General features: G+C 49.9%; 3 protein-coding genes across 5 annotated transcripts in view; 2 read left to right on the forward strand and 1 right to left on the reverse strand.

Annotated features, from left to right (window-relative positions):
• The window catches only part of ABHD2 (abhydrolase domain containing 2, acylglycerol lipase), a 41,477-nt gene extending 34,253 nt beyond the window's left edge, over positions 1 to 7,224 (forward strand). Inside the window, exon 11 of the mRNA XM_064456227.1 lies at positions 746 to 7,224. Within this exon, the coding sequence (XP_064312297.1) occupies positions 746 to 942 (197 nt within the window). The 3' untranslated portion in view covers positions 943 to 7,224. The remainder of the gene's footprint in view (positions 1 to 745) is intronic.
• Positions 7,225 to 10,817: 3,593 nt separating this feature from the next.
• On the reverse strand, positions 10,818 to 15,147 carry RLBP1 (retinaldehyde binding protein 1). Its single transcript, XM_009511213.2, has 7 exons — positions 15,034 to 15,147; positions 14,622 to 14,750; positions 14,133 to 14,334; positions 12,849 to 13,027; positions 12,003 to 12,161; positions 11,236 to 11,346; positions 10,818 to 11,125 (listed from the first exon to the last, which is right to left on the reverse strand). Exons 1-7 carry the CDS (start codon positions 15,145 to 15,147, stop codon positions 10,967 to 10,969), a joined length of 1,053 nt encoding a protein of 350 aa, XP_009509508.2. The 3' UTR covers positions 10,818 to 10,966.
• Positions 15,148 to 18,136: 2,989 nt separating this feature from the next.
• FANCI (FA complementation group I) overlaps positions 18,137 to 27,000 on the forward strand; it is a 28,283-nt gene continuing 19,419 nt past the window's right edge. For 2 of the 3 annotated variants that reach the window (XM_064456223.1, XM_064456224.1), the window contains exons 1-11: positions 18,137 to 18,334; positions 18,451 to 18,523; positions 19,115 to 19,245; positions 19,650 to 19,806; positions 19,887 to 19,944; positions 20,527 to 20,568; positions 24,005 to 24,128; positions 25,009 to 25,094; positions 25,277 to 25,409; positions 25,664 to 25,756; positions 26,255 to 26,391. In XM_064456223.1, the coding sequence (XP_064312293.1) occupies positions 18,251 to 18,334; positions 18,451 to 18,523; positions 19,115 to 19,245; positions 19,650 to 19,806; positions 19,887 to 19,944; positions 20,527 to 20,568; positions 24,005 to 24,128; positions 25,009 to 25,094; positions 25,277 to 25,409; positions 25,664 to 25,756; positions 26,255 to 26,391 (1,118 nt within the window). In that variant the 5' untranslated portion in view covers positions 18,137 to 18,250. Of the gene's footprint in view, positions 18,335 to 18,450; positions 18,524 to 19,114; positions 19,246 to 19,649; positions 19,807 to 19,886; positions 19,945 to 20,526; positions 20,569 to 24,004; positions 24,129 to 25,008; positions 25,095 to 25,276; positions 25,410 to 25,663; positions 25,757 to 26,254; positions 26,392 to 27,000 lie in introns of those variants that run through there. The other variant, XM_064456225.1, reaches the window with a different exon arrangement.

A 27,000-nucleotide genomic window follows, 5' to 3' on the forward strand; every position in this document is an offset into this window, starting at 1 on the left:
AGGTAGTCCTAAATACAGATAAACAGCCCCCTCTGCTGGTGAAGAGGCAGGGGGCAGTGGGGTACATGCATAGCTGTGTTATTTGATACTGAACTAGGATTTCTCCCTTGAAAGGAAATTTGAGCTGTCTATCTTCAGCCAGGGAAAGAAAAGGCAAATTACATTTAGAAGCTCAGAAGAGGTAGCTGGCGGCTGCTGCTTTGTCACACAAATAGTGGATGCACAGGGAGGGAAGCAGAGCTCATTATTTTCCTGGTTGAAAGCTGTGAGCAAAGAATTTATCCATAGCTCCTTCCAAACAGAAGGAAGCACAGGGGTTTTCTCACTGTACATGGAACAAGGTGGCTGATGTACTGCCAGAGCTTTGGTGCAGCTTGATGTGATACACTGGAACTAGGACTATTAGTATGTGTGTTCTTAATTCATTAAAGAATGAGCATTCTTACAGCAATACAGGTATTGCTGTAAGCACCCAGCCAGCAGCATTTCTTGGGCAACCTTTTTGTACTGGCTGGGATTGGTTCCTGCAAACTGTCTTGTTTGGTAAAGCAGTACGCTTATGTGCTTTGGACTTCAAAGTAGCTGTGGCCTTTGTCAGTGCTTTTCTGCTTTCTGCACGATTGCTCCTTTAGTTCAGATGCTATGCCAAGGATAGAGTTGATTACCACCACGACTCAAGATTGTTTCATTCTCAGCTCCAAGATGTTAACTTTCTGGAACTTTTGTGCCTCCTTTTGTTTTACAGAGAAACGGGAAAATGTCATGCATGTGCTGCCCCTTCATGGAGGCCACCTGGGATTTTTTGAGGGGTCTGTACTATTCCCAGAACCTCTTACCTGGATGGATAAGCTTGTGGTACAGTATGCCAATGCCATCTGCCAGTGGGAGAAGACAAAGTCTCACTGCTCAGACACAGAGCAGGCGGTATCTGGCCAGGAGTAATTGACCCAAAGACTCTGGATCACTTCAGTATATCTCCCCCTTTGGGAACACCTTGTTCCCCCACCTGCTGCTTCAGGTTTCCATTCTCCTTGATATCCTGTGGCTGCAGTTTGATCACAATGTTTTCTTCCAAAGTGGAGTTAAAGTAGAGGTTAATATTTGGTCAGAGCATCTTTGCATAATAGTCACTTGGGTTTTTAATTTACTGCTCTGCTTGAAGATTTAAGTTGCTGACTGTGACTTGTTACAGGGTCATTGAGCTGAAGACTGCTTGCTTTAATGTAGCAGAAATTTCAGATGTCAATCTCTTCACATACTGGTCAAAAACTTGATCTGCAGCATTTGTTTAGGTGTAGATGACAGGGTAAGTGTGACTGTCCTCCTCTGTCCTGGTGCTGGAAAAACCCTGTACCAAGCCACAAGTCAGTAAGTGACTCGGTCTGTAAGCCACTCAAATGTGGCTTAGAAAAACAGATGCTTGAGTGCAAGTGGAGTTCCAGCCTTGCACCATCTCAAGGGAAGCGTTTTAGTTCCTAGGAATGCACCTGCACAAGCAAATCAATTTTTTAAAATACTTTTCCATGCTTCAGCTATCTGTGGTTTGGGGTGTCTTTATGCTGCAGGCTGGTAATACCAGTTAATGTTTCCATGTGAACATGTTCACACCATGACCAGATCGGTCACCTTCTTGTCATTTTTGCCTCTTTTTAAATGTAGTCATCTTTAGTACTGGATTTTTTGTTTGACCCAGGGCTTTTTAAAGCTGGCTCTGGCTTCCAAATGGAAGCCAGTGATGAAGAATCTGCAGGATCTTTCTGTAAGCTCAGTCTGTTTTTAAGAATATTGCATAGAGAATTACATACTCTGATAGGGATTAATTTGTTGGGGGGAGAAGGTATCTATTTAGATTTACTCCCCTGATGTCAGGGTAAATCATACCAAAATTATTCTCCTTAGCTTTCAAAGCATCAAATGGTTTTCAGACACATGACTTGCCTTACAGTTGATGGGGAACTGGATGTGTCTAGCCCTGTGCAATTAAAATGATATTTTTGTGCGGCTAACTGCTTCCACATCTATGTAAATGCTTTAAGATTACTGGCTCTAGAGAGACACTGGGCTCTTCCTCGCTTGAATTCCTTTTCCACACCCAGACATCCGTTTCTGCTTTTGACGTGCAAAGTGTGAAAGCTGTTCGCAGGAAAGATGCCTACTCACTTGTGCTTTCCCTCAAGTGGATGTTACTGTCTCTGCCAAGATTGTTATTAAAGACTCTAGTCTATCCCCTGGAAGGAAAGTTGTCCCATGACAATCTGGAGACTGGACCTTTGTGGTCAAAATCTTTTTTTTACTGGTTGTTCTGTCAATGTTGTAGTTTCATTAATCCATCCTTAAAACTTCTTTATCACAGTGTCAGTGAAGTTCTTTTCCTGTCACACTTCCCACATCAATTAGCACTTTATTGCTTCAGCCCTGGTCTGTGTTCCAGGCACTTTAGTGTATAGCTTAAGGGTGAAACAAGCTGCAAGACTTCAGTCTGGTAATATAGGGGAACAAGCCTTCTGGACTGCCCTGTCCCTGAACTTCAGTAGGTTGGACTGGTGGGTTTTTGTTTTAATACAGCAATAATTAACTATTGTAGCAAAGGTGCATTATCATATCAGGAAATTCCTTTAATTTGCCTTAGGCCAGACACCTTGGCCTGTTACAATGAACTGTGGATATCTGCACATTCTCCTTGTTATTAAATCCAGGTTTCCTTTCTTCATCAAAAGATGTGACCAAGTAAGGCAATAGCAAGACTTGGCCATGCTTGTGGCTGTTCCTTAAGAACTGTTTTAGGGCATCAGTTAGCAAGGAAATTCTTAGCTGATGGATATCTTGTCTCTGTGTTGTTACCCACTCATTATATGGCATCTGTATATCACTAAAATATGTCGTAAAAGACATTTCAGAATTTTTGCTTAAGTTCATGTAATATTCAGTGGATATGACTTAAATATCTTCTCACTTCAACAGAAGTAGAGTGTAAACAACACTTGTATGCATCAAATAGCTACAGTATAAATTCAGGTGTGTAGAGGGATATGGTTTTTATCTCCAGTGGGTTACAACTTTATAAAGTGTTTCAACTCTCATAGTATACTACAGCTGTAGCTTACACAGGTCATGGCTGTCTGCCTTGAGGAAACAAAGCTGCCCTTCCTCTGTGTTGGGTCCTTCCTCAATCCAGCTTTACTGTGCTGAGATGAGCATCATCTTGAGACTGCTCTAGAGGAACAGCAGTTGTCCTGGTACTGATACTGCTGTTGAAGTGAAGAGCCCATCATACGATCCTACGCGTGGATACCTATGAAAGGTCAGTGTGTGTCTGACTTTGAGAGTAAAATATCTGCCGCCTTCAACTTGAGAGCCTTATCAAAAGCAGGGGCTCTCTGCCCATCTCCCCAAGTGGCTGAAGCACTGCCTTCTTTCCCAGGGACCCAACACTGGCTGAACAAGTCAGTTGTTGACTGGCCCAGAATGTGGAAGTCAGGAGGGTGAGAAGTGGCTTGGTGCTGTTTGAGAAGGTTAATGCTGAGGCAACACAAGTGTTTTGTCTCTGTGTTTTTTGGCCAAGTCATGCCAGTCCCTCTGAAAGCAGAGCATTGTTCTGGGAGGCTTTTCCTTGGAAAAAAATTTCCTCCCTCTGTTTTGTAAAGATCATTCCTGACAGACCAGGCTTTCAAATGAGTTTTTTCTGTTTCTGAGGTATGAGGAAGCTACCTTATCAAACATACCTATGTTTCAAACTGATTTCACTACAGCAGGTTCCCAGTCAATGACCTGTTTTTAAGCAGGTGTCCCAAAATGAGGTGAGCAACTGGGCAATTCTCAAAGCAGGAGGAGCTGTAGCTTTGTCTAATCAAATTGAGATTTTGCTTGAAAGTTGGAGGGCCTCTTCAAGGAATATTCCTTTCTGCCCCACAACCCAAGCCTTCATACATCAGAAGTGACGATGCTGTGGAGTTTCTGGAACTCAGCTACAGAAGTAATATGGGTCTCTGTCCTGCTCCTTTGACCTGTTCTTGCATTTTGCACTTGCATCTACACCTGTTCAAACCAGTTGTGACATGGTCAACTAATTCTAGCCTGTTTGGGAAAGAAGTGCTTTTGTCACGGCTTGTTTGCACAAAAGGCTTCTGAAGCCTGAGGTTCAGCTTACTAAGCTTGCTGTAGGTGGAAGCAGTGAAAAATCCATTCTCCCCATCCCACCCAACTTGCTTCAAAGCAAGGCTCATGGTGTCAGACTTGCAGCAGTAACTTAGATCTTGGAAGTGGGAGAAGAGAAAGTTAAGCTGCAGTACATCTTACCTAAAGAGAATCCTGTATTAAATCTTGCTGCTGACAGTGAGTGGCAGCTGATACCTAGTGCCAGTGCCCCAAGATGCATAGGACTTCGTCCAGTCCTAATCTGAAATACTTTTCTCTCCCAAAATAAGGCAATACTAGTCTTGTGATATGGGCCAGTAGTCTTCATTTACCCCGTGAACTCAACCTTAAATGCAATCTGAATTTTTAAGTCTTAGAGGTAAAGTTGTCTTTTTCACCTCATGTCAAGATGCTTGAGGTTCTTGAAGTGTGCACTTCTATATCATTACGGTGTAGTCTGATAGTGCAGTTCAAGATTACAGCTTGACAAATCTGTTGTGCTCTGTTTAGTTTCAAACCGGGATTAAAAAAAAGCTTTAGCAGAGCTCTTCCACAGGCAGTCTCATGTGATATACACACCTCTCCATCACTGGATGTAAGTAGCACTGGAGCGTAATCCATGAGGACTCTCCTACTCATATAGCAAGTTGCAGAACTATTACTGTTTGGTTAGGCTGGTCCAACCATCTCCTTTGTCAGTGTCTGGAGAGATCTGAAGCTTGTAGGTGAGCAGCTGGGACTGAACACAAGGAACTTGCAGCTTCTTCTGCATCAGGTCTGCCAACATTTCTAATGATCACTTGGTTAGCTTCTACACTGAAGGTGTTTTCAGATGGGTCTGACCATGTAGTTGCACAGTAAAGACAGACACTTGAACTTCCCTGCAGTCTCTTCCCAAGTGTTTTTCTGTGGTTCCTGATTATGAAGATATAGGTTACAAAGACAGGGCACTAAGCAAAGATGTTGGGAACTATTAGCTCCAGTATTGAATCTAGCCAAGCTACCTTTGTGTCATCTGCCCTGGGTCTGTCACAAGTTCCTAGACCCACAGCCCTTTGACACGTGGTGCCTTGCCCTTCTTCTCCTCCTCCCTTGACATCAGCATATCTAGAGACTTCAGTAACGGCTCTGTCAGAGCTTTTGGGCCTTTGCTTTTTAGTAAATCAATTTTCAGACACTAGTAGTGAGACAACTCTGGCAATGTACACTGTACAAGTGCAGTGACTTAAAGGACCTTTCTGGGCAGCCTACAACTAGCTACAGTCTATTTTAAGGCTTAAAATAATATAAGCAGTGGATCATTTTCAGCTCTGTACTCCTCTAGCAGTAGGGATTGAGTTGTAGGAGAGTTTGCTTTGCTTAATATGTGACTTGTTACCTTACAATCCCAGAGTTCTTATCTCTATTAACTCTCCAGCAGCGTAGCTGGAGGTAGATTGCCTAAGTGTGACTACATCTCAAAAGAAAAAGCAGAGTAGCAACTACAGGATTTAATTGCCAAAAGTTTAGTCACTGGAATTTTTTTCCGAGTTTTTCTAGAAGTATTTTGCCTTTCTGGAGCTTATTGAAATTCTTCACAGACTTTTTCAAGGAGACCAGAAAAGGCCCTAGCCTTGTGCTGCATGTGTAAGTCATTTGTTGTGAAGAACATGTCTCTGGCTTGAGTCTTACTCCACCTGTCCTTATTCCTTTGGTGGGTCTGTTGGTTGCGCAGGTCCTGGAGCCACAGTGACTCAAAGCACTGTCTCCTTTATGACTTCTGGGTGAAAAGCAAACAGCTCCTCTTAGTGTGAGGACTTGCTGAGTTTTCCTCAGCTTAGAATGCCTCAGCAACACTGGCCCAAGGAAGGGGTGCTTTGTAACTGTACCCTGTTTATTGCTGAGAGTGTCTGTTACACCAGTCTGGACCTTCTAAGTTGTTGTTGGAGCTTAGGCTTAAGTGCCATCAATGAGTGAAAGCAGTTGCAAGCTTTCTGTGCTGTGGTGGAAGAGCTTCTAGGGTTATCCTGAACTGTTGCATTCTGAACATCTGTGTGCTTTGTTTTGCTGGCTAGTCAATAGACACAAACACTGCAATCCAGGGCAGCATTTATCAGGTTGGCTCTGCTGGTATTGAACAGCCTTTTTCAAGTCTTATTTGATAACACTTCCCAAAAGCTCCAACCCTGCATCACTTGTGGATGATAAAGGCTTTTCTTTCCTTCTCACCCAATGGCCTTGCCTAACCCAGGTAGTTTTAATGCCAGTAAGGAGCCCAGTCCCACAAGGTGGCTCCACACAAAGCCTTTTTGCTTTTGTCTGAATGACAAGCTTGCATTGTCTATCTCTGGTCATGCAAGAGCTTTGATTAGATACAGCACTTTCTCCTAGGATCTCCACTGTAGCTCTACCGGGGTGTTGACCCTTCTCATGGTTTCTGCCAACTGGGAAGTCTTCAAAAAAAAAAAAAGCCAAACAAAACCCACTAATATTAGATACAATCAAACTCTACTGCTTAGCTCAAGTCAGCATCTTTCCAAAGGAGCATGTTTTCTCATTGTGTTACTAGACAGCTTGACCATAATTCCCACTGACAGATCACTAGACATTTTTCTTGAAAACAACTACTTTTTCTAAAAATCCCAACCCCAAGAGGTGTGTGGAGACCTCAGGAAGAACAGACCTCTGCCCTTCTCGTTTTGCCCACGCAGGTGTGTTAGAACAGGCTGAGTGACTTCTAATGTTCTTGGTGAGCAGTTTACTATGAAAATATTTTTCAAATTGGCAAAATGATACTCTAGAATAATGTCTAAATGCTGCCCTGAAAAAGCTTGTATACTGAGACACCCTCCCTGCTGCCATGTTCTGAGTCAGATTCTCTGGAGCTGACAGCTGCAGGGGAGATGATTTGCAACTAGCAATGCAATTTTTCTATATCTGCTGATGTTTACCTTTAAAATGATATATAAATATATATAAAACTGTCTTTGATTTTTCTTTTTTGTTGTGTGGTGTAAAATGGAGGTCATTGCAAAACAATGTAATTTTGTTATCTTTGGTTTAGTGGGATTTCTTTATTTAAAAATAAAGGACTTATTGAAGTCAGTGCTACATGTAGTGACTGTGTGCAATGTTACTGGGTGATGGGAGTCCAGCTGTCACTCTTGATAGGCAAAGCAGCCATGCTTTCTTACACACTTCCTCTGCAGTGGGGAGAGGGTCATCTGATGTGGGAATATATTGGGCCAACAAGGTAGTATCGGTTAAAACGCAGCTGGGTATCTGAGTATGTTCCCTCAGTTATGAGATTGAGATTAGCTGAAGGAGGAAGAGGAATCCTTGAGCCCAGTCCTTACATGTAGCATTAGTATTAGATGTTAGTTGCTGTTCACTAGTGCTGTCTAAACCAAGACTGCCTTGGGCCAGGGCTGTCCTTATATCCCTGTGCTATATACCAAGGCAGGAGCTGGCTTGTTGCTTCCTCCCTTCCAGACTGGACAGCCTTTGTCAGTAACTCCTGTTTCATGAACTCTGGTGTTGCCTCTGTGTTTTGACCTGCTGGCTATTCCTGTGGTAAATGCAAGGGCTCTGATTTGTTCTAGTAAATGTGAATTACCCTTTCCTTTTGAGAGAGAAATCTCAAGCTTGCGCTCCTTCCATACTTCTGGGGTGGGGAAGACAAGAGGGGTGGCAGTGTTAGGGGTGTTGTTTCCACTTTTCACTCTTTCCAGCAGTTGCAGCTTCTGTACCCACCTCTCAAAGGCCTGGATCTGCCTCCTGCTGAAAGCTGAAGTGAGTGTTCAGTAGATAAATGGGAAGAGTGCACAGGGCTGTATGTAACAACACGTGGATGGTGTGCCAGTACCTGCCACCACTGTCATCTCCAGCTGGAGTTTCTTCTGCTTCTGTTGTGTTCCAGAGAGCAGAACAAGGACAGAGCTGCTACAGAAAGCCTCTGGGCAGAACTCAGACTTAACAATTCCTGCTCTATATATAGGAGCATCTAACAGTTGCCCTGGCTCTCACATCTGCTGGGCTGGGCTTGGTGGCTAAGTGTGGTGTGTCTTGACAGGCTCTTGAGTGAAGGAGCATGTGGCTTTCTTGGCAGTTGACAGGGGCTAGTGGCTCAGCTTGGGAAGCTAGCTGGGTGGACGACTTCATTTTCTCTTCCCCTGCTTTCTCCCTTGCAGCATGTGACACAAGCCCTAGTAAAGCTCAAGCCTTTCTTAGTTGCTTTTTGTGTTATGGCCAAGAGAGGTCCTTGATGCCTCTCTGGTGGAGAATGGAGATGACATCAGCTTGAAAAAAATTAATGCCTGACCTGAAAATGCTGAAGAAGGGCTATTTTTGCTGGTGGATGAGAGTGGATTGTGACAGTTCTGTCTCAGCCCCTAGCCTCTCCCAGGATCACTAGGTTGCTGGCTGGGGGACTCCTCCAGAGTCTGTCTATGGCTGTGCCAGGACTAAGACCTGAAGCAGGGTGCAGGGCTTAGCTGTAGTCCTTCCTGCAGTGTGTAGGACTCTCCTCTGGGACTACAGCTTTCCTGCAGCGTGCGGTAAAGCTTTTGGCTCCTGTACCTCTGCAGAAACCATCAGAGTGAGCGGAGTTCCTAGTCTTTCAGTAGCTAGCAGAAAAAAAAACCCCACAACAGCATATCTGGCTGGGACACTTCACCATCTGAGGAGTTAACCACTTGCTGGAGCCTGGGGATAGAAGAGCTCTGCTAAAAGTGCTATTTGACTGACACTAAAAGCTCACTGGTGTGTGGTGTTTTACCTACAAACCAAGTGAAACAGATGTGGAGGGTAACTGGGACTGGTGAGCTGTTGGGGTGGCTGGGCCAGGACTGTTGCTGCGGTTCTACTATAATGAGAATTCCTCTATGGGAGGCAGTGTTTTGGGCTCCATCTCTAGTTTATTGGCCATTGTGATTTAGCTGTTGGATCTACTTCAAAAGATCTACTTCAAAATTCCTTCCTGGCTTGGTTAGAGTCACTCTGGAGGGAAGCTGAGGCTAGCGTGGATCGTGCTCTCTGCTCTGTTTGCTGTGCTGTTCTCTGCCTCGTCATCAAAGCAAACTACTAGCTGACAATTTGTCCCAGCAGTGGTGAGCAGTCACAGGGACCTCCCAAGAGCTACAGCTGTCCCAGTCCAAATCCCAGAGGCAGCAGTGTGGTACTCCTATCTGTTCATATAGGAGGGAAGAGGCGGGTTGTATTCTGTTTTTACAAGTGAGCTGCAATTGCTCTGTATCCCAAGCAAGCTGTGCTGTTGTGTTTGTGCTGGCCTGATGGTTGAGGGTTGTCACACATGGTTTCCTTGGGACAGCTCCAGATGCTTCTTGGCCTCGTGAAGAGCGCTACAGTAAGGAAGGAGCCAAACACAGCAGAGAAATGCTTTTTGCTCTCCCTCTGGGCTTCTGCACAAGGTTGGCACAGCCTCAGGCTGGGACTTGCCATGCAAGGACCAGCCATCATGCTGCTGAGGCTGGAGGAAACAGATTTAACCCCAGTCACCTCTGCCCAGACAGGCCCCATCCTCCCTCTGTAGCTTCGGAGCCAATGTCCTGTTTGGTTTGAGCCTGAGCCAGTGCCCTGATGAATGCAGCTCTTGTCAGCACCCTCCACCTCGGCTGGCTTCGGGTGGGGGTCTGGTCCTCTGCTTGGCTGACGACGTGTAGCTGCAGAGCAGTGAGGGGATGTGGGGCACCCTGTGGGACCAGCTTGACAGAGAAGGTAACCTGGGCAAAGGCCAGTGCCTTGCTCCTCTCTGAGCCCTACTGCTTGCCAAGGGAGAAGATTGTCTAGAAACAGGTATCTGATCAGCTCCTTGGAAGAGATGCCTGGATCATGAACCAGAACAGACCACCTTTGGGACACAGCTACATCTGCCTCCCTCCTCCCCACCCTGGTCCTGCTGACTCCATATTAGCAAGGGCCAATTAGCATGATGCACAGCTTGTTTGCTGGGCAAGGCCCTTCCTCTGCCCTCTGTGGTTGCTTTTGGTGGGGCTTCTCTGACTGAGCTCCCTCTCAACAGTGCAGTGGTAGGAGGAACAGCTATGCTGGGACTTTTGAAGGATTTAGGAGGTTGTATTCTTGTCTTTTCACCGTCCTGTGGCTAAAATCCATCTCCTACTCTTAGTGGCCCAAGCAGCATCTGTTCCTCCTCCCTGCCTGCCTGAGCAGGAATCGGGCAGTGCCATCTCCCCTGGGGGCCCCTGTTTGGGTTCTTGTTTCCATCTTTTGGGCTGTTTCCTCTTTCCTGGTTAGAGCAGATGACTGACCATTGGGGGTCTTTGCTCAGGCAGGGGTGGGGCTCGTTCTAGGATGCAGGGAGGACGGCCACAGCCAGTTCCTTGGCCCCGTGCCAAAGGGCAGCCAATGGGGGCACAGGGGTCTCCTACCAAGCACTGACACTCCTGGCCTCATTATAACCAGCAGTGCAGCCAGTGCCTGTGCCCAAAAAGCTGCACCTCTGTTCCTTGCCACATGCCACAAGGGACCCCAGAGCTCTGCTGTTAAACACTTTATTCCTCCCTCACTGTAGCCCTCCCTTCCCAGAGCAGATGCTGTCCTGTCCTCCCACCACAGCTCCAGGGCATGCTGCAGGAGAGGGCTGGTGACATCCTTTCTCTGCTGGCTCCTGAGGGAAGAATGCTTTGCCTGGAAGGGACAGAGCTGCCAGGCAGCCCACTGCCAGGTTTGGGGAGGGGAGGGGCAAGCGTGGAGCAACACGCCCAGAGTGCCTCATCACAAGCAGTCATTCAACCAAAGCTACAGTAAGGAGGTGGTTGGGGTTAGAGGACCACCTCTGATCCTGTTGCACAGGGGAGGAGGAACGGACCCTGGTTTAGAGAGCTGTGTCTTCAGCCTCAATGCGGGGCCCAAAGAGCTTCTCTGCAGTTGCTTTGCCATCATACTTGGGCAGGTTGCCACCAAAGTCTGCTGGCAAGATGTCAGCATCAATCTCCTGGTAGAAGGACTCCAGCTCCTCCCCATGCACAAAGACCTAGAGGGAGATGGGACCAACCCTCAGCAGAGGACCAGGGTGACTCTTCCTGGTTGCTCTGGTTCACCCAGGGATGAGCCTCTGTGCCCGGGTCTCTTTTCCACACTCACCCTCTCCAGCAGTTTGCTTTTCAGGAATGGTTTGACCACGTTGTAGGTGGTGGTGAAATACCAAGGCTGGTGGATGAAGTGGACGGCCTTGAACCGTGCTGGGAACGAGTCCTAGAATCCCAAACCCAGACACAGATGGTTACAGAGGGTGCTGGCCACACGGAGCCGGGCGGGCAGCAATGGACACCCCTGCCGTGGCTCCCCTTGCCCAATCTCCATTTCTCTCTTTGATGGCCCATGTTTTGCTCTGACCCAGAGGATCGGCCATCCCAGCCCTGAGAGTACCAGGGAAGCTGAAGAGCTACGCAGATGGTTCATTGCTCCCACTCCACAAGAAGGACTGCATCTCTGCTGTCCTCCTTCCCTGGAAAGAGCCAAGTGTCTTTGGCCCCCGGTCCAAGGGTGGAAATCCTGGAGTGCCTCTTAGTCTCTGTCCAGCCTGGACCAGGCTGGGCTGAGGGTGCAGAGGAAAGGCCTCCAGGCCATGCCATAGGATGCTGCAAGGAGTGGTGGGACTGCTTCTGGTTGGGCTTTTGAGAGGACAGGGACCTGGGGCCAGAAAAATAGGATCCATCTTGCAGGATTAAGCCAATTAGCTGGCAAGGGAAGGAGCGTGTGACAGGGAACAGCCTCTCCACAGTGTTTTCTTCTGGTGTCAGTGTGGTGGAAATCACAGTCCTTGCTAGCCCTGCCTGCTCCTTTCCCTGAGCTCTCTGCTCCCCCAGGACCCGCTCTGCCACCACCGGGTGCAGACTTTGCCATCTCACCTGCAGCATGTCCACCATCTTCTTAAGCTCGGAGGGTTTGATCCCTGATGCCTGCTGCATGGTGAAGCCCTTGAAGTTCTCAATGATGCAGAACCCGTTGATCTGGGTCTCTTCATTTTCCAGAAGCTTCTCCAAGATAACGCAATAGGCACGAAGGATCTGATGGAGAGGAGAGACAGCAGGTGTGATTTTAGGTCTCACCTCCCATAGACCCCGGGTTGTTCCCAGGAAGAGTCCCATGGAGCATTAGCCAGGGTCTGCTTGACTCCAGCCTACTTGTGGCAGCCAGCCCCAGGACTTCAGAGGAGGGAGGGCATTTCGGGGGATGCTCAACAACCACCACGTTCTCCTTTCAAGCTGGGTGCGTCTCAGATCTGGGTCAATGATATGTTGTGACCAACTTCAGAGCTGAGCAGAAAACGGACCTGGGAGAAGTTGTGAGCTACATGCCTGGAGACCTCTTTGCCAAGAAGCCCTTTCCATGCCCCGTGCCTCAGTTTCCTACTCTGCCCTGCAGGACCCTCCATTCCAAAGCGCCTTGATTTAATGGCATGGTGCCTTTCTTCACCCCTGGGGCTGGGGAATGCACACCCAGAATCTGGCCTGTACCTTGCACAACATCAGAGGGAAGGAAGAGGAACCCTTTGGGATGGACCATGCTCTCCCACACTCCCTGGAAGGATAAATTCAAAGGGCTACAGATTTGCTTCAGCTTGGATGGTTGGAGGCTGTGTGTGAACATATGTACATGTGTGTGTAAGGGATGCTGCCCTCGGACGTGCCGAGCGGGACAAGGCTGGGCGTGGGACTGCTCTGCTCTGGCAACAATGGCTGGGCTGGGCTCACCTCATCAAAGGTGATCTCCTCGTAATCCCAGTTCTCAATGTTGAAGAGCATCACCACCCGGCCATACTTGTCTCTGCTGGCCAGGATGCCCGGGTAGCCAGCTTCGATTGTGCTGCGCACAGCCTCAGGGGTCAGGTTGTCAAAGAGCTCAGGGTACTGCTGGCGGAAGTTCACGTAGCCTGAAGAGAGGCAGAAATCAGGGAGACAACAGCTGCTCACCCAGCCTTGGGAAGCCAGGGCAGTGCTGGCGAAGCCGCCAGAGACAGGGCAGGCTGGTGATGGAGAGACACTGGTCCTGAGCCCAAGAGCTGCAGACCGGCTGTGCCTGGGGTCCATGTGGGTCAGGACTTCTCCAGCAAAGGAGCGAGAGGAGCTCAGCCCCGTCCCCTGCGTGCTCAGTGTTACTCTCCCCATGCTGGGGTCTTCCCACACCTGCCTTCTCTCCAGCACCTCAATAAGCAGATGAAGTAATTTTTCCCCTCATTTCCCTTCTCCCCTTCCTCCCCATTTGGCTGACATCCCCCAGCTCCCCTCCCTTGGCACCCTGCGGGCACAAAATAAGGAATCTCATCCTGGGAAAATGCAGGCAAACAAAACAGCTCGTCTGGGAGCCAGTGCTGATAATTACAACTCATTATCCCCAGGCCAACACAAAGAAGAGTGGAGCTGGAGCTGGGCAGGTCCCAGCCAGCAGCCACCCCTCCCCAGACTGCTCTTCCTCTCCCCTTCCATCCCTACAGGTCACCCCTGGTGTGGGGAGAGGATGCCACAAGCCCCCCAACCTGCCCCCAGCCCTCAAGGGGTCCCAGGGGTGTTGAGCCCACCAGGCACTATGCACAAAAGCATCAGGGTGGATGCTTCTTACACGGGTAGGTAGGGGTATGTACAGGGCATATATAGGGCATATATATGGCATGTATAGGGTGGGGGGAGTCTTGAAGGGATGTAGTCCAAACCAGCTGGATTTGCTGCACAAATTAAACAGCCTGGGTTTTTTCCATTTTGTCTGGTAAATTAGCAAGGAATGGGATTGTCCTGGCATTATGGGATGCCCTGGCACCACTCTTATTTATTTCCTTCCCCATCCCAACATTTTCCCCTGCATCCTGAGCCCCCCGGCCCTGCCTTTTTTCTATTTATCCTCTTTCCTCATTCCTTCCCATGCCAGGGTCCTGCTCTGCCAGCGCAGCCCAGACCAGGGAGGAACCAGCACAGGACTGGGAGCTGCTGGTGGATGCACACCCCCCTTCTCACCCAGCATCGCAGCCTGGGACCCCTCCCCACCTTTCAGCAGGTCATAGGCCCTGTGGACATCGAACTTGCGGGCACGGATGAAGCGGAGGAAGAAGGAGTCATCCTTCCCCTGCACCTTCTCAGCCACTGCCTTGCACACGTCCTCGCCACTTGCCCGCTCCTGCACCAGCTCCCTCAGTGCCTTCACCGCCACCTCCCTCTGTTCCTCTGTCTCGTTCAGCTCATCCTTTGCCTGTGGGGGAAGCAGGGAGGGGGCACAGCTCAGTGATGTTCCCTGTGTACCCCAAAACACCCCAGGGGTCATTTAGGCACCCAAAAGCTGGAGGGATGCAGTGATGCTCCTTGTAGCATCCCAGCACGGGGAGGGCAGGGTCACCCAGGTCCCCTTCTCTGAGACCCTTTGGTGTAAGCACATCCCCCTCCAAAGGTAAGAGCCCATTGAGGGTCTCCCTCAGGCCCCCAGGAAGGAGCAGGTGCCCCAGGCTGTGTCTGCCCCCTGCTCCTCACAGCCACCCTCACCTTCTGCAGGGTGTGCGAGGGGATCTTCTCACACCTCCCGAAGACAGGGCCATGGTCCTTGGTGGTGAGGCGCTCCAGCTTGGTGCGCAGGGCCTGCTCCTCCTCTGAGACGATGCGGAAGGTGCCCGTCTAGGGGCAAAGAGAGGATGTAGGGTCTCCCCAGCCAGCCCCGCAACTCCCTGCCCCACCATGGGTCTCCTGAGATGGGGGGCCATGGGGAAGGGCAGAGCCTCCATACCTGCTGCTGAGGGGATGCAATGGGATGGGAATGGGCTGCATGCCACCCAGGCTCCCTGCCATGGGATGAGAGCAGGTGGGGGGCAAGGGGTACATGGGGTGCATCCCATCCTGGCGCTGTGGGGAGGGGATGCTCAGAGCGCAGGGGACAGGGCAGTGTGGGGGCAGTACTCACAACCGCAGACATGTTGTCCTCTGTCCTCTGTTGGCTGCAGGACACTGGGAGAGGTAAGGAGGAATCAGCAACGGTGGGGATCTCAACAGCCTCTGCAGCCCCCCTGTGCCCCATCCCCGCCCCTCTTGCTCAGGTGGGGACACCCCAGCTGTCCTCAGTTCCATCACATACTGCCTGCATCTCTGCCTGCCTGCCAGAGGCTGGGCAGCTTTGAGAAACAACAGGGATGTTTGCAAAAGCAGATTAAGAATGTGGGTATTGATCGTCTGACACCTTCATACTTTTTTCTGGCTCTGCCTTTCTGCTGGAGGTTGGGGGCAGCTCATGGGGACCCCTATGACCTTACCCAACACCTTTTCATGTCAGACCATCCTCTTACAGGCAGGGGCGAGCACCCAGCTTTGGCCAGATGGGCAGCCGGCTAATGCTTTTTCTGCCTTTTATTTCCACTGCTCCATTATCCCCTAGGTGTTTCCCAAATACTTGAGCCCCTGCTGCTGCATCCCACAGCCCACTGCCATCTGCAACGTTGGACCACAAGCCTGTCGGCATCTTTCTGACACTGTCTGGGTGAAACACCTTGTTCCCATGCATGAGGAGGAGGAAGCCTACCTTCGTCCTCCCTCCAGCACCTGACCCTGCCCCTGCCAGGCCATAGCACCAGCTCCAAGCCCAGGCTGTGTGAGGGATGCTTGGCTCCAGTTCAACCACTTCCCAGGGGCATCCTCTTCCATGCCAGCTCCCAGGGAAGGGACATGCCTCCCCTTTTTCCAGGCTCTAAAAGCAATCCCAGCCTCAGAGGTGCCAGGTTAAGGGAAGGCTGGATTAAGGTCTCTGATGCAAAGTTATTTGGGGTGGAAAAAGTCCCGGGTACTCACCAGGGAAAGGAAAAGCTGAACCGTCTGTAGAGGGTCAGTGCACAGAGCAGAGACAGAAGCACGGATGGTGAGGCCGGAGTGGAGCAGGAAGAAAGCCGGGCGAAAGCTTTGTAGAGTCACCAGGTTGGGATTAGACCGTCACAAGGCATCAACTCACTGCAGCTTTGTAATTAAATCAGCACAACCCAGGCAAGAAACCCCATTAAAACATTACAAAAGGCAGCTGAGGGGAGGGAAGGAGGGAGATGGTGCTCTGCTGGCCAGCCGGAATGTGCATGGAGGGGCGGGATGGGATGCCGGGCCCGATTAACGAAGTATAAAAGCTTCTCGTTGTGTAACTCACTCATTAGCGCGGGGCAGGGGCAGAGGAGGCGATGGGCAGCCTGCCACCCCGGCCCAATCCCCCAGGACAAGCAGGCCAGACTTATGCCCCAAAAAGCCTGGCAAGGTCCCACTGCAAATGTGGCCATGTGGGCAGGGTGCAGCTGCGGGGACAGGTCCACAGCAGAGCATGCTCCCAGGGCTGGTCCCTCCTTGGGGCTCTCCTACTCCTCCCCAACAAGGCCACCCAAACCAGCATCCATACAGGGCCACTTTCAGCTTTTAAAATAAAAAACCACAGCCAGATATTTTCTTTTACAATGCCCCCAGGTGATGGTTGTCTGCTTGGAGCTTTGGGAACTGGAATCCAGTCCACCCCCAGGTGATGCCACAAACCTGTGAGGGAAGGGAGCCCCAGGATGCAGCAGGGACTGTGCTGAGACCACATGTGGGTGCAGTGGGATGGCAAAATTAGTTTTTTTGGGACATCCCAGCATGCTGAAGCTGCATGGAGCACGGAGCCCTTGCAGCCTTAACTCTTTCTGGGCCCAGGGTTACAGGAGCTGGGTGGGGACATGGTGAGGATGGGGCTGTGCACAGCTCTTTCCCCAAGCCCATGAGAGGAGCTCAGCTGGGTTCTTACCATGAATGGGGATTTTGGGGAGGTGGCAGGGCCAGGTTAAGCACAGGAGCGGGACTGAAGGGGCTTATACAAGGCATGTTTTGTAATGCTACTGGGATTTAAGGATTTGGTTTCCACAGGGCTGCCCTGCAAACAGCTGAGATCCGCTGCAAGGGAGCGAGGACGAGGAAGGCACAAGACTCCAGATGAAGGGCAGGGGGGAGTGGGGAGGGAAAATCTAGACCTGTGCCAAAACACCGAGCAATGCTGCTGTGGGCTGGGGCACCACGTGCTGCTCTCCACCGGAGACCTCCCAATCTTCCTGTCCCCTTCCCGCGGCAGCCCCGGCGCAAGTCTCAGCTCCCTCCTAGAGCTTTTTGGACATTTGATTACAGCCCAGCAAGTAAGACGGTGTGTGATGGGGGGACATCATCAGCCTGGGGGCTGCCAAACAGACCCAACAGCCCTACACGGGGTGGCATAGGGGACCTGTGCTCTCCTGGCCACCTGGGCATCCTGGCCATCATGCTCACCACAGATAAAATAGTTTTGCAGACTCATGCACAATCCCTGGCATGACCAAGTGGGTGTAGTCCTAGGAATAGGGGTGTCCGGAAGGGGTGGCACCCCCAAGAGGGACCCACCCCAAGGTGCTGTGGCTGGATCTCTTATGGAAGCTCTCGTCCAGTTATCCCCCTCCCCACGGCCCCTGCCCTCACTTGGCAGTGTCAGCACTTGCTCCTCGTGAGCACGGGGCTTGCAGAAGCTCCCATGCGGTGCTGGCACCGGATCCTCTGGCTAAACCCCGCTACTTAAAGGCAGGCTAAACCTCCTCGTGTGCCCAAGGCCACCCCTCGTGCCCCCTGGAATTAAGGGGTTTACTCAAAGGGATTCGTGCTCCATGTGGGTGGCACCCGCAGGGGCTGGGCGCTGCTGCTGCGGGGTGGCCCTGAATGGGCACTTTGTGCCGGGCACCCCAGTGCTCCCCTCGGCTGCCCACCCCACGTGCCTGCACCCCACATTGGCCCGCACCCCCTGCACCTGCAACCCCATATGCCTGCACCCCACACCGTCCCGCGCGCCGCGTGCCTACAACCCACGCGGCTCGGCACCCTATGCTGCCACGCAGTGCGTCCTGCCCCGCAGCCCTGGCCGCCTGCGCCCCGCGCTGCCCGCACCCCACGGGACTCGAACCCCGGGCCTCCGGTAGAGGCGGGAGCGGCCGGTGGCGCGGAAGGGAAGCGCGCGCTGGGGGCGGGAGCTGTTGCCCGGGTGACAGGCGGGCACTTCCGGGCGGGAATTTCGTGGCGGCGGCGCTGAGGCGCGGCGGCCGTCGGCAGCGAGTCCCCTGTCGGGCTGGCCCGGGCAGGGCCGGGCCCGGCCCTTCCGTGGCCCCATGGCCCAGCGCATCCTGTCGCTGGCGGCCGGCGAGGACCCCGAGAAGCTCCAGGAGGCCCTGGAGAGCCTGGGGGAGGGCGAGGTGCGCGGGTGTCCAGCGGGCCGGGCCCTCAGTGGACGGCGGGGTGGGGCGGCGGCGGCTTCTCCTCGGGAGGCCTTGGGTGAGGTGCAGGTCACAGCGTCCCCTTTTCTTTGCAGCTGGGCGATATGGTGACGAGGCAGGCCCTGAAGGGGAGGGAGACGGCAGCTTTGCTAAGAGGGATCTTCAGAGGTGGGTGATCTCTGAGCTGCGCTTTGGGGGTGAGTGGGGAGGGGGCTCCGGCCCCGGCCCCGGCCCCGGCCCTGCTGAGAGCCGGTGCGGGCTGGCTGGGCGAAGTAAGTGGTCAGCAAAACAGGGAAGTGTCACTTTCGGTAAGAACCAGCCAGCCAGGGCTGTCACAGGGAAACGGGGCATCTCAAAATACGTACAGAAAATCAGAAACCTGACTAATCATTTGTAGTGAACCTGTTGTAAGTGGGCTTTACTTTTGGGAGCCCTTAGATACCTTGGAGCAGAACTGAGCTGGCCAGCTGAAGCTTAATTGCCAAGCTGATTCTTCTCAACATTTTGATGCTTCCTTATCTCAGGCTGCGGGTTGAGTGAACCACAGGGCGTGATAGCAGGGTTGAGTGCTTCAGCTGTTTTGTGCAAGAGATTCTCATTTCCTATGCTCTGTTTTTTATCTGTTTTGTCAGATAGACAAAATGGAGAGTTGCCGTCAGGTGACAGTTTAACCGTGCTAATTTCCTCTTGTTTAGCAACATGTTGTTACTTGCATAACTTTTTTTCTACTCTTCGTTTTCTTTATTTTATCATTATAAGGCTCCCCTTGTTCCCAGCGAAGCGGTGTGCTCAGGAGGCTTCAGGTTTACAAGCACTGTGTCCCGCTAGTGGAGTCAGGGGACCTGCATTTGGGCAAGGTGTCTGAAATCATAGGACTGCTGATGCTGGAGGTAGAAGCTCCTTTGGGCTGACTTTCCTGGGGTCTGCTGGGTATCATTTCGTATGTAGATTGTGATACTTCACTAGGCCATTGAGGAAAATGAGCTGTGTATTTTCCATGGATCTGCCCTGGACTAAGTTAGGTGGCGTTGGAATTTGCTCTGTGCGCAAATGTGGTTATCTTTGGATAATTATACTTAGACTCAAAACTCCAAACATATAATTACATCAACTTGCTTTACTGCTCAGTTCTATAAATGATGGTATGACAGTCTTGGGGGTGAATTCCCCTTTTAGGGGAACATTTCACTGTAAGAAACGTTGTCCTTTGCTGGTTTCTGGTGATGGTTTGGGCATGTATGTGGAATTCTGTGTGCTGCCTCAGGCTCTTTCATGTTGTTGTTTCTTCTCCCAGGCTCGCCAGCTGCCAGGCCACGCGTTGGCTGAGCTTGCCACCCTGTTTGTTGATGTTATTAAAGGCGGCACCCTGTCTAACGGGAAATCCTTGGAGTTGTTTTCCACTGTTCTCACTGCATTGGCCAGTTCGAAGGAGAGCCTGGCTTATGGGAAAGGTAACCCCTCTCAGCTCCTTCTTCCCAGCCTGTCCTCCCATTCTCTGGAATTGGCTCCTGAAAGACGTTTGCTTTTTCAGGTGAACTGCATGGGGAAGAGTTTAAGAAGCAGCTGATAAATACCCTCTGCTCCAGCAAGTAAGTTCATCTCTGCCATCTTTAGACCATTTACAGATCAGTCAGTGCGTAGTCCTATTTGGGCCTTTTACAAAATTCCCTCTGATACCCTACAAGTACAGTGGGAGCTAAACCTGCAGTTGCTAAGTGTCTGTAGCCTCAACATCCTCTTAGTGGCATGGCAAAACTGTGTTCCATGTGCTTTGAAAAACACATTGTGATGAGCTGGACGTCACTGTCTGTGTCCTGTTCTATCATCTTTGAATATGTGCCCTCTGTGACAATGTCTTCTCTGGCTGGGAAGGCAAGGGATCATCCAGTTCCCAGATCTTGCAGTAGCGTTTCGTTAATTTGTCTCAGGAAGCACTTGTTTTTATTCCTTTCTTGGTCATTTGTTATCATGGGGACTGGGACAGTTTGGAGCATCCTGTGTCTGGGTGGTAAGGGGGTGGTGGTGACTTCTGGTGGAAATTTGGCTTTTGATTTTAATATCAGAATGTGACAGGGGAATGGTGACATTGAGTAATTGTGTATGAGGAGGGAAGGGGAAAATGATAATTCTGCTTGCTCTCATTTTTCCAACTTTTTTTTTTTTTTTACCAGGTGGGATCCTCGGAGTGTAATACATCTTGCCAACATGTTCAGGTAATTCCTTCTACCTTCAACATCAATACTTTCTTGTGCTGCAGTCATGGCCACATATATTCACACGTAGTTTGGGGCAAGTACAAATAGTAGGTCTGGGACCATACCAAGCACAGCCCTGTGGATGGTTGAGTCGATGAATATCCACATCAGATCCATTTGGATATAAAAAGCAGCTGGCAGGCATGCTTCAGAGACTGGGCATGGCATTGTGGGTTTTTATTCCATGTGTGAGTGAACCTTGGCAAATTAACAGTGCAGAATCACAGAATGGTAGGGGTTGGAAGGGACCTCTGGAGATCATCTTGTCCAACCCCCCTGCTTGAGCAGGCACACCTAGACCAGAGGGCACAGGAATGCATCCAGGTGGGTTTTGAATGTCTCCAGGGAAGGAGACTCCACAACCTCCCTGGGCAGCCTGTTCCACTGCTTTGGCACCCTCACCGGAAAGAAGTTTTTTCTCATATTGAGGTGGAACTTCCTGTGTTCCAACTTGTGCCCATTGCCCCTTGTCCTGTCATTGGGCACTATTGGAAAGAGCCTAGTCCCATCATCCTGACACCTACCCTTTAGATATTTATAGGTATTTATGAAATCCCCCCTCAGTCTTCTCCAGGCTAAACAAACCCAAGCCTCTCAGTCTTTCCTCATAAAGGAGATGCTCCAGCCCCCTGATCATCTTGGTAGCTCTCCACTGGACTTGCTCAAGCAGTTCCACATCCTTCTTAAACTGCGAGGCCCAAAACTGGACACAGTACTCCAAACATGGTCTCACTAGGGCAGAGTAGAGGGGGAGCATAACCTCTCTCGATCTGCTGGCCACACTCCTTTTAATGCATCCCAGGGTACCATTGGCCTTCTTGGCCACAAGGACACATTGTTGGCTCAGGGTCAGCTTGTCCACCAGCACTCCCAGGTCCTTCTCAACAGAGCCACTTTCCAGTAGTTCAGCCCCCAGCCTGTACCGGTGCATGGGGTTGTTCCTCCCCAGGTGCAGGACCTTGCACTTGCTCTTGTTGAATTTTATCGGGTTCCCCTCGGCCCAGCTCTCCAGCCTGTCCAGATCTCGCTGGATGGCAGCACAGCCTTCTGGTGTACCAGCTACTCCTCCCAGCTTGGTATCGTCAGCAGACTTGCTGAGGGTTCACTCTATCCCATCATCCAGGTCATTGATGAATACGTTGAACAGGACTGGACCCAGCACAGACCCCTGGGGAACACCACTAGTGACAGGCTGCCATCCAGACTCTGCTCCATTGATTATAACCCTCTGAGTTCTGTTGAGCCAGTTCTCAATCCACCTCACTGCCCTCTCACCCAACCCACACTTCCTTAGCTTGCCTGTGAGGATGCTATGGGAGACAGTGTCGAATGCCTTACTGAAGTCAAGACAGACAACATCCACTGCTTTCCCTTCATTGACCCAGCCAGTCACGCCATCGTAGAAGGCTATCAGGTTGGTCAAGCATGATCTTCCCTTGGTGAATCTATGTTGACTACTTCTGATAACCTTCTTTTCCTCTACATGCCTGGAGATGACCTCCAAGATGAACTGCTCCATCACCTTTCCGGGGATGGAGGTGAGACTGACTGGCCTGTAGTTCCCCAGGTCCTCCTTCTTGCCCTTTTTGAAGATTGGAGTGACATTTGCTTTCCTCCAGTCCTCGGGCACCTCTCCTATCCTCCACAACCTTTCAAAGATGATGGAGAGTGACTCAGCAAGAACATCCACCAGCTCCCTCAGCGCTTGTGGGTGCATCCCATCGGGGCCCATGGATTTGTGAGGATCCAGTTTGTATAGGTGATCTCTGGCCCAGTCTTTCTCAACCGATAGTAAGTCTTCCTTTGTACCAATTTGTCCTCTCTTCTCTGGTTCTCTGGGGGCTGGGATGCCTGAGGGCCAGTCTTAGCAGTAAAGACTGAGGCAAAGAAGACATTCAGTAACTCTGCCTTCTCTGCATCCTGCATTACCAGGGTCCCTTCCTTGTTCAGCAGTGGGCCTACTGTTTCCCCAGTCTTCCTTTTACTGCTGATGCATTTAAAGAAGCCCTTCTTGTTATCCTTGACATTCCCTGCCAGATTTAATTCCAAGTGGGCCTTGGCCTTCCTCGTCACATCTCTGCATACCCTGACAACATCACTATATTCCTCCCAAGTGGCCAGTCCCTTTTTCCACATACTGTGAACTTCCTTCTTCGGTTTGAGTTTCTCTAGAAGCTCTTTGCTCATCCATGTGGGCCTCCTGGATCCTCTGCCTGACTTCTTTCTCCTGGGAATGCACCGATCTTGAGCTCGGAGGAAGTGGTCCTTGAATACTGTTCAGCCCAGCTTTCTTGGGCCCCCCTGCCTTCCAGAGCCCTAGCCCATGAGATTCCTTCTAACAGGTCTTTGAAGAGGCCAAAGTTGGCCCTCCTGAAGTCCAAGGTTGTAACCCGACTCATAGCCCTGCTTCTACCTCGCAGTATCCTAAACTCAACCATGTCATGGTCACTGCAGCCAGGGCTACCCCCAACTCTCACATCCTCAACCAGCCCTTCCTTGTTTGTTAGGATAAGGTCGAGCAGCACATCTCTCCACCACTTGCATCAAAAAGTTGTCCTTGATGCTCTGCAGGAACCTTCTGGATTGTGCGTGGCTCGCTGTGTTGCTTTTCCAGAAAATATCAGGGTGGTTGAAGTCCCCCATGAGGACCAGGGCCTGTGATTGCAAGGCTACTTCCAGCTCTCTGTAGAAGGCTTCATCAACTTCCTTTTCTTGATCAGGTGGCCTGTAGCAAACGCCCACAACAGTGTCACCCATATTTGGCTGTCCCTTAATTTTTACCCACAAGCTCTCAACATGTTCTCCTTCCACTCCGAGGCAGAGCTCAATGCATTCCAATTGCTCCCTCGCATAAAGAGCAACTCCCCCACCTTGCCTTGCTGGTCTGTCTTTCCTGAAAAGCCTGTAGCCAACCATGACCACATTCCAGTCATGCAAGCTATCCCACCATGTCTTTGTGACTGCAACGAGATCATGGCCCTTCAACTGCACACAGACCTCTGGTTCCTCCTGTTTATTCCCCATGCTGCATGCATTGGGGTATAGGCATTTCAGAAAGGTGCTTGAGCACACAGGTTTCCCAGAGGGGTGTACGAGGACCCGCTACAGCTATGCAAACCCTTGAGGTGGTTGGTCTCCTGGTTGCCATCGCATGAGGCCACCATACATTAATGAACAAGCATAGTCTGAGGGAGATCTAAGCACCGAAGGCTGAAAAATATTCTGGGACCATGGTAGGGTATTGAGGGATCTGTGGCAACTGCTCCTGGTGAGGACTTTGTGAGCATTTACTGCCTGTCTGTACATTGGGACCCTTTGTGTAGTTATGGGTTGACTGCTGTGGATTCTGAAGGAAACTAGTGAAAATGATTAGGTTGTATCTTTGCTTCAACAGGGATATTCCACTCTCAGGAGAGGAGCTGCAGTTTGTGGTGGAAAAGGTCCTTAGGATGTTCTCCACATTAGACCTGCAGGAAATTCCCCCTCTGGTTTATCAGCTGCTGCTGCTTTCTGCAAAGGTAAAAGCTCATGGGAGCTGGCCTCCCTCTAAGTGCACACCACAACAAAAAATATGTACAGGCTGAGCTATAGGCTGGATTTTGGTAGGGGTTGTGATTGTTCACAAACTGTGCTGTGGGGAGCAGGACATCAGTAGGTTTTTTCTCTCCTAGCCTGAAGAAGCTGACTGCTCAGAGAAAGATACACTCTTGGACTTCCTTGTGGGGAAAGACAGAAACCTTTGAGAAATAAGGGATAAGCACAGACCTAGCAGACAGCAGAAAGGATTGGGTTTTCTCAGTGTTCTTAAGTGTGGTTTTGCTCACTCTGTGGTCTGCATGCAATAATAATAGCTTGTGCAGTATGACCGTCTTCTGGGTTGTAATCTGGCTTGTACTGGGTATGTCTCATCTCTTGTGCTCTTCCTGCAAGATGAGGCTGCCAATGATGTCTCTGCTGTCTGACAGGGTAATCTGGCTCTTTTGCTTGCTCCATTAGTGACCAAGTCAATGCCAAAATGATCCAGTCAACAAATTACATGTATGTTACAGGAGGTCATTTGGGTCCTCTGGCCAAAATGTAATGTTAGATTTCAGGTTAGGAATTTGAAAGTCTCCCTAATTGATTATAACATAAAGGATCCCTTCTAATCAATAATAACTTTAAAAAAAAAAAGTCTGAGAGCTTCAGCTTCTTCCAGCTCTTCAATAAGTGCAGTGAAAGGAAATACAAAAACTGTTTCATCTGGAAAGGAGCTGCACAGCAGCCCTCCCCCACCTCAGTGGTTTACGAAGGGAAATGAAGGGTACCATGACATTTGTAACTAGTGTGGCAATAGAGTAAAATTCTCTGGGATACTGCAGACCCTGCAGTGGCTTAATGTAATGTCCTGCCTTGCAGGGCAGTAAGAAGACTGTTTTAGAAGGAATCATCAGTTTTTTCAATCAATTGGATAAGAGACAAAAGGAAGAACAGAGGGTTCCACAGTAAGTTCTTTGTGTTGTCCCCTTTCTTTACTGCCTGGGTATTTGTAGTCGCCCTAGTCCTGCCCAGGGCTCCTTGAATTTGAATTGTTAAGCTTTGTACAAATACATTCTCCTTGATACATAAGAAATTATCTATGGCTTTGGATGACATGGGTTGTTTTTTTTTCTGATAAAACTTACAGAGCAGTGGACCTTGAGGTAGCTACAATGCCCCTAGACCAGCTCCGCCATGTGGAAGGCACTGTTATCCTCCATATTGTTTCTGTTATCAACCTGGATCAGGACCTAGGCGAGGAACTAATCAGGCATCTAAAGGTATGACAAAGGTGGAGCAGGCACTGTTCTTGAAGATGTTGAAGCAGGGTTTTAAAAACTTAATTGGTTATCCGTAGAAGGGATTTAGTAATTTTTATGATTGCAGTTATGTTCACTTTAACAAGTGCTATGATATGTTTGAAGAGACATGTCCCTTTCTGCACAGCAACAGCAGTGCGTTATGGGCCTGATAGCTTCCTTGAACTTGTGGTTGAAGATAACAAGCTTTCTGACTATTGCTTGCTGTTTTCTAGACTGAGCAACAGAAGGACCCTGGTAAAGCCCTGTGTCCCTTCAGCGTGGCTCTTTTGCTATCAGTTGCAGTAAAACACAGGTTGCAAGAGCAGGTATGTGGGTGATAATCTTGCAGAGAACTTCCATGGGGATCTACACTGCACTCCTTGTAATGGAAAGGAAGCATGGTTAGGTCATAGTCCCATCAGAATTAGGCTTAAAATGGTTTCAGGGTGCTTGTGGGGAGGCAGTTAGATCATTGCTACGCTGTAGTTTACTGAACAGTATAAAAGACCCCAGAGCAATGTCAGGTTTTTCCAGAGTTGTGATTCTGTGGCTTGGTATTGTAGGATGAGAAGAAAAGCCTTGTCTTCTTTTTTTAATGTTTTGGCTCTGTGATAGCCAGCCGAAGAGCATCTGGCAGCATGTTACCCTCCTTAAGGCACTTAATGAGGTTGGTGTATTTGTCCTAAGAAAGAAGCGAGTTAAGATTTTTGGCAGGCTGTACTGGAACTTGTGCTCTGGCTGGTGCTCTTACTGGAACATACCCAAGACTATACAGGTCCCATTTCAGAGATCATTTCCTCACACTCAATGCTTTTATGTTCCAGATATTTGATTTCTTGAAAGCATCAATCATGAGAAGCTGCAAGGACCTGCAGCTCCTTCAGACCTCCAGGTTTCTGCAGGATTTGTTTCCCCAACAGTATGATGTAACTGCTGTAATTCTGGAAGTGGTGAAAAATAGGTGAGTTGTTGTCACGTGCTGCAGAAAGCTCAATGGGCTTTGGGAGGGGGGGAGTTTCAGCCTTGCTAGAACGCTCAGGGGTGCTAAATATTGCTGACCAGGTGCCAGCAGGGAACAGTGTCAAAATCCAAAGTTTTTATCCCAGTTTTATATTGGTAAATTTAAAAAAAAAACACAAAGGCAACAAAATGCAGCCATATAAATCCCTACCTCAAATCTTGGCATCTGGTGGTACAAAGGACTGAACTGATCAGAACCCTAACTGTTTCTTACTGGTAAAGCAGCTGATGGTATGAGTCATGCTGCCGGCTGTAGTTTCTGTTCTTATCAAGGGATGAGTGATAGGTTCCGTGTTTTCTTCCCTCACATGCTTAGTCCTTTAAACATCCTGTGGGAGAGCTCTGTGATCTGTCACCAGTTGTCCTTTAGTTTGATGCGAGGCATTCCTTGTCTGTCTTCCTCTCTGACTTGAAGATCTTATGATCAGTAGGATATTTGTGCATCCCGACTGTAGCCTACTGTCATGTTCAGATCAGACCTGAATGCACATCATTTCCCCATAGTGAGAAAACCTTTGGGCTGGAAAGGAAGTCTGATGGTTAAAAACCA

The sequence above is a fragment of the Phalacrocorax carbo genome, chromosome 7, assembly GCF_963921805.1.
Source record: "Phalacrocorax carbo chromosome 7, bPhaCar2.1, whole genome shotgun sequence".
Classification (NCBI taxonomy): domain Eukaryota; kingdom Metazoa; phylum Chordata; class Aves; order Suliformes; family Phalacrocoracidae; genus Phalacrocorax; species Phalacrocorax carbo.

Coding starts and splice junctions, on each gene's coding strand:
- RLBP1 (XM_009511213.2), bottom strand. CDS start 15,147: ATGGGGCACAGGGGGGCTGCAGAGGCTGTTGAGATCCCCACCGTTGCT. Junction 13,028..14,132: donor GGCCTATGACCTGCTGAAAG/GTGGGGAGGGGT, acceptor GCCTCTCTTCAG/GCTACGTGAACTTCCGCCAG. Junction 11,347..12,002: donor AGATGGTGGACATGCTGCAG/GTGAGATGGCAA, acceptor TTGGGATTCTAG/GACTCGTTCCCAGCACGGTT.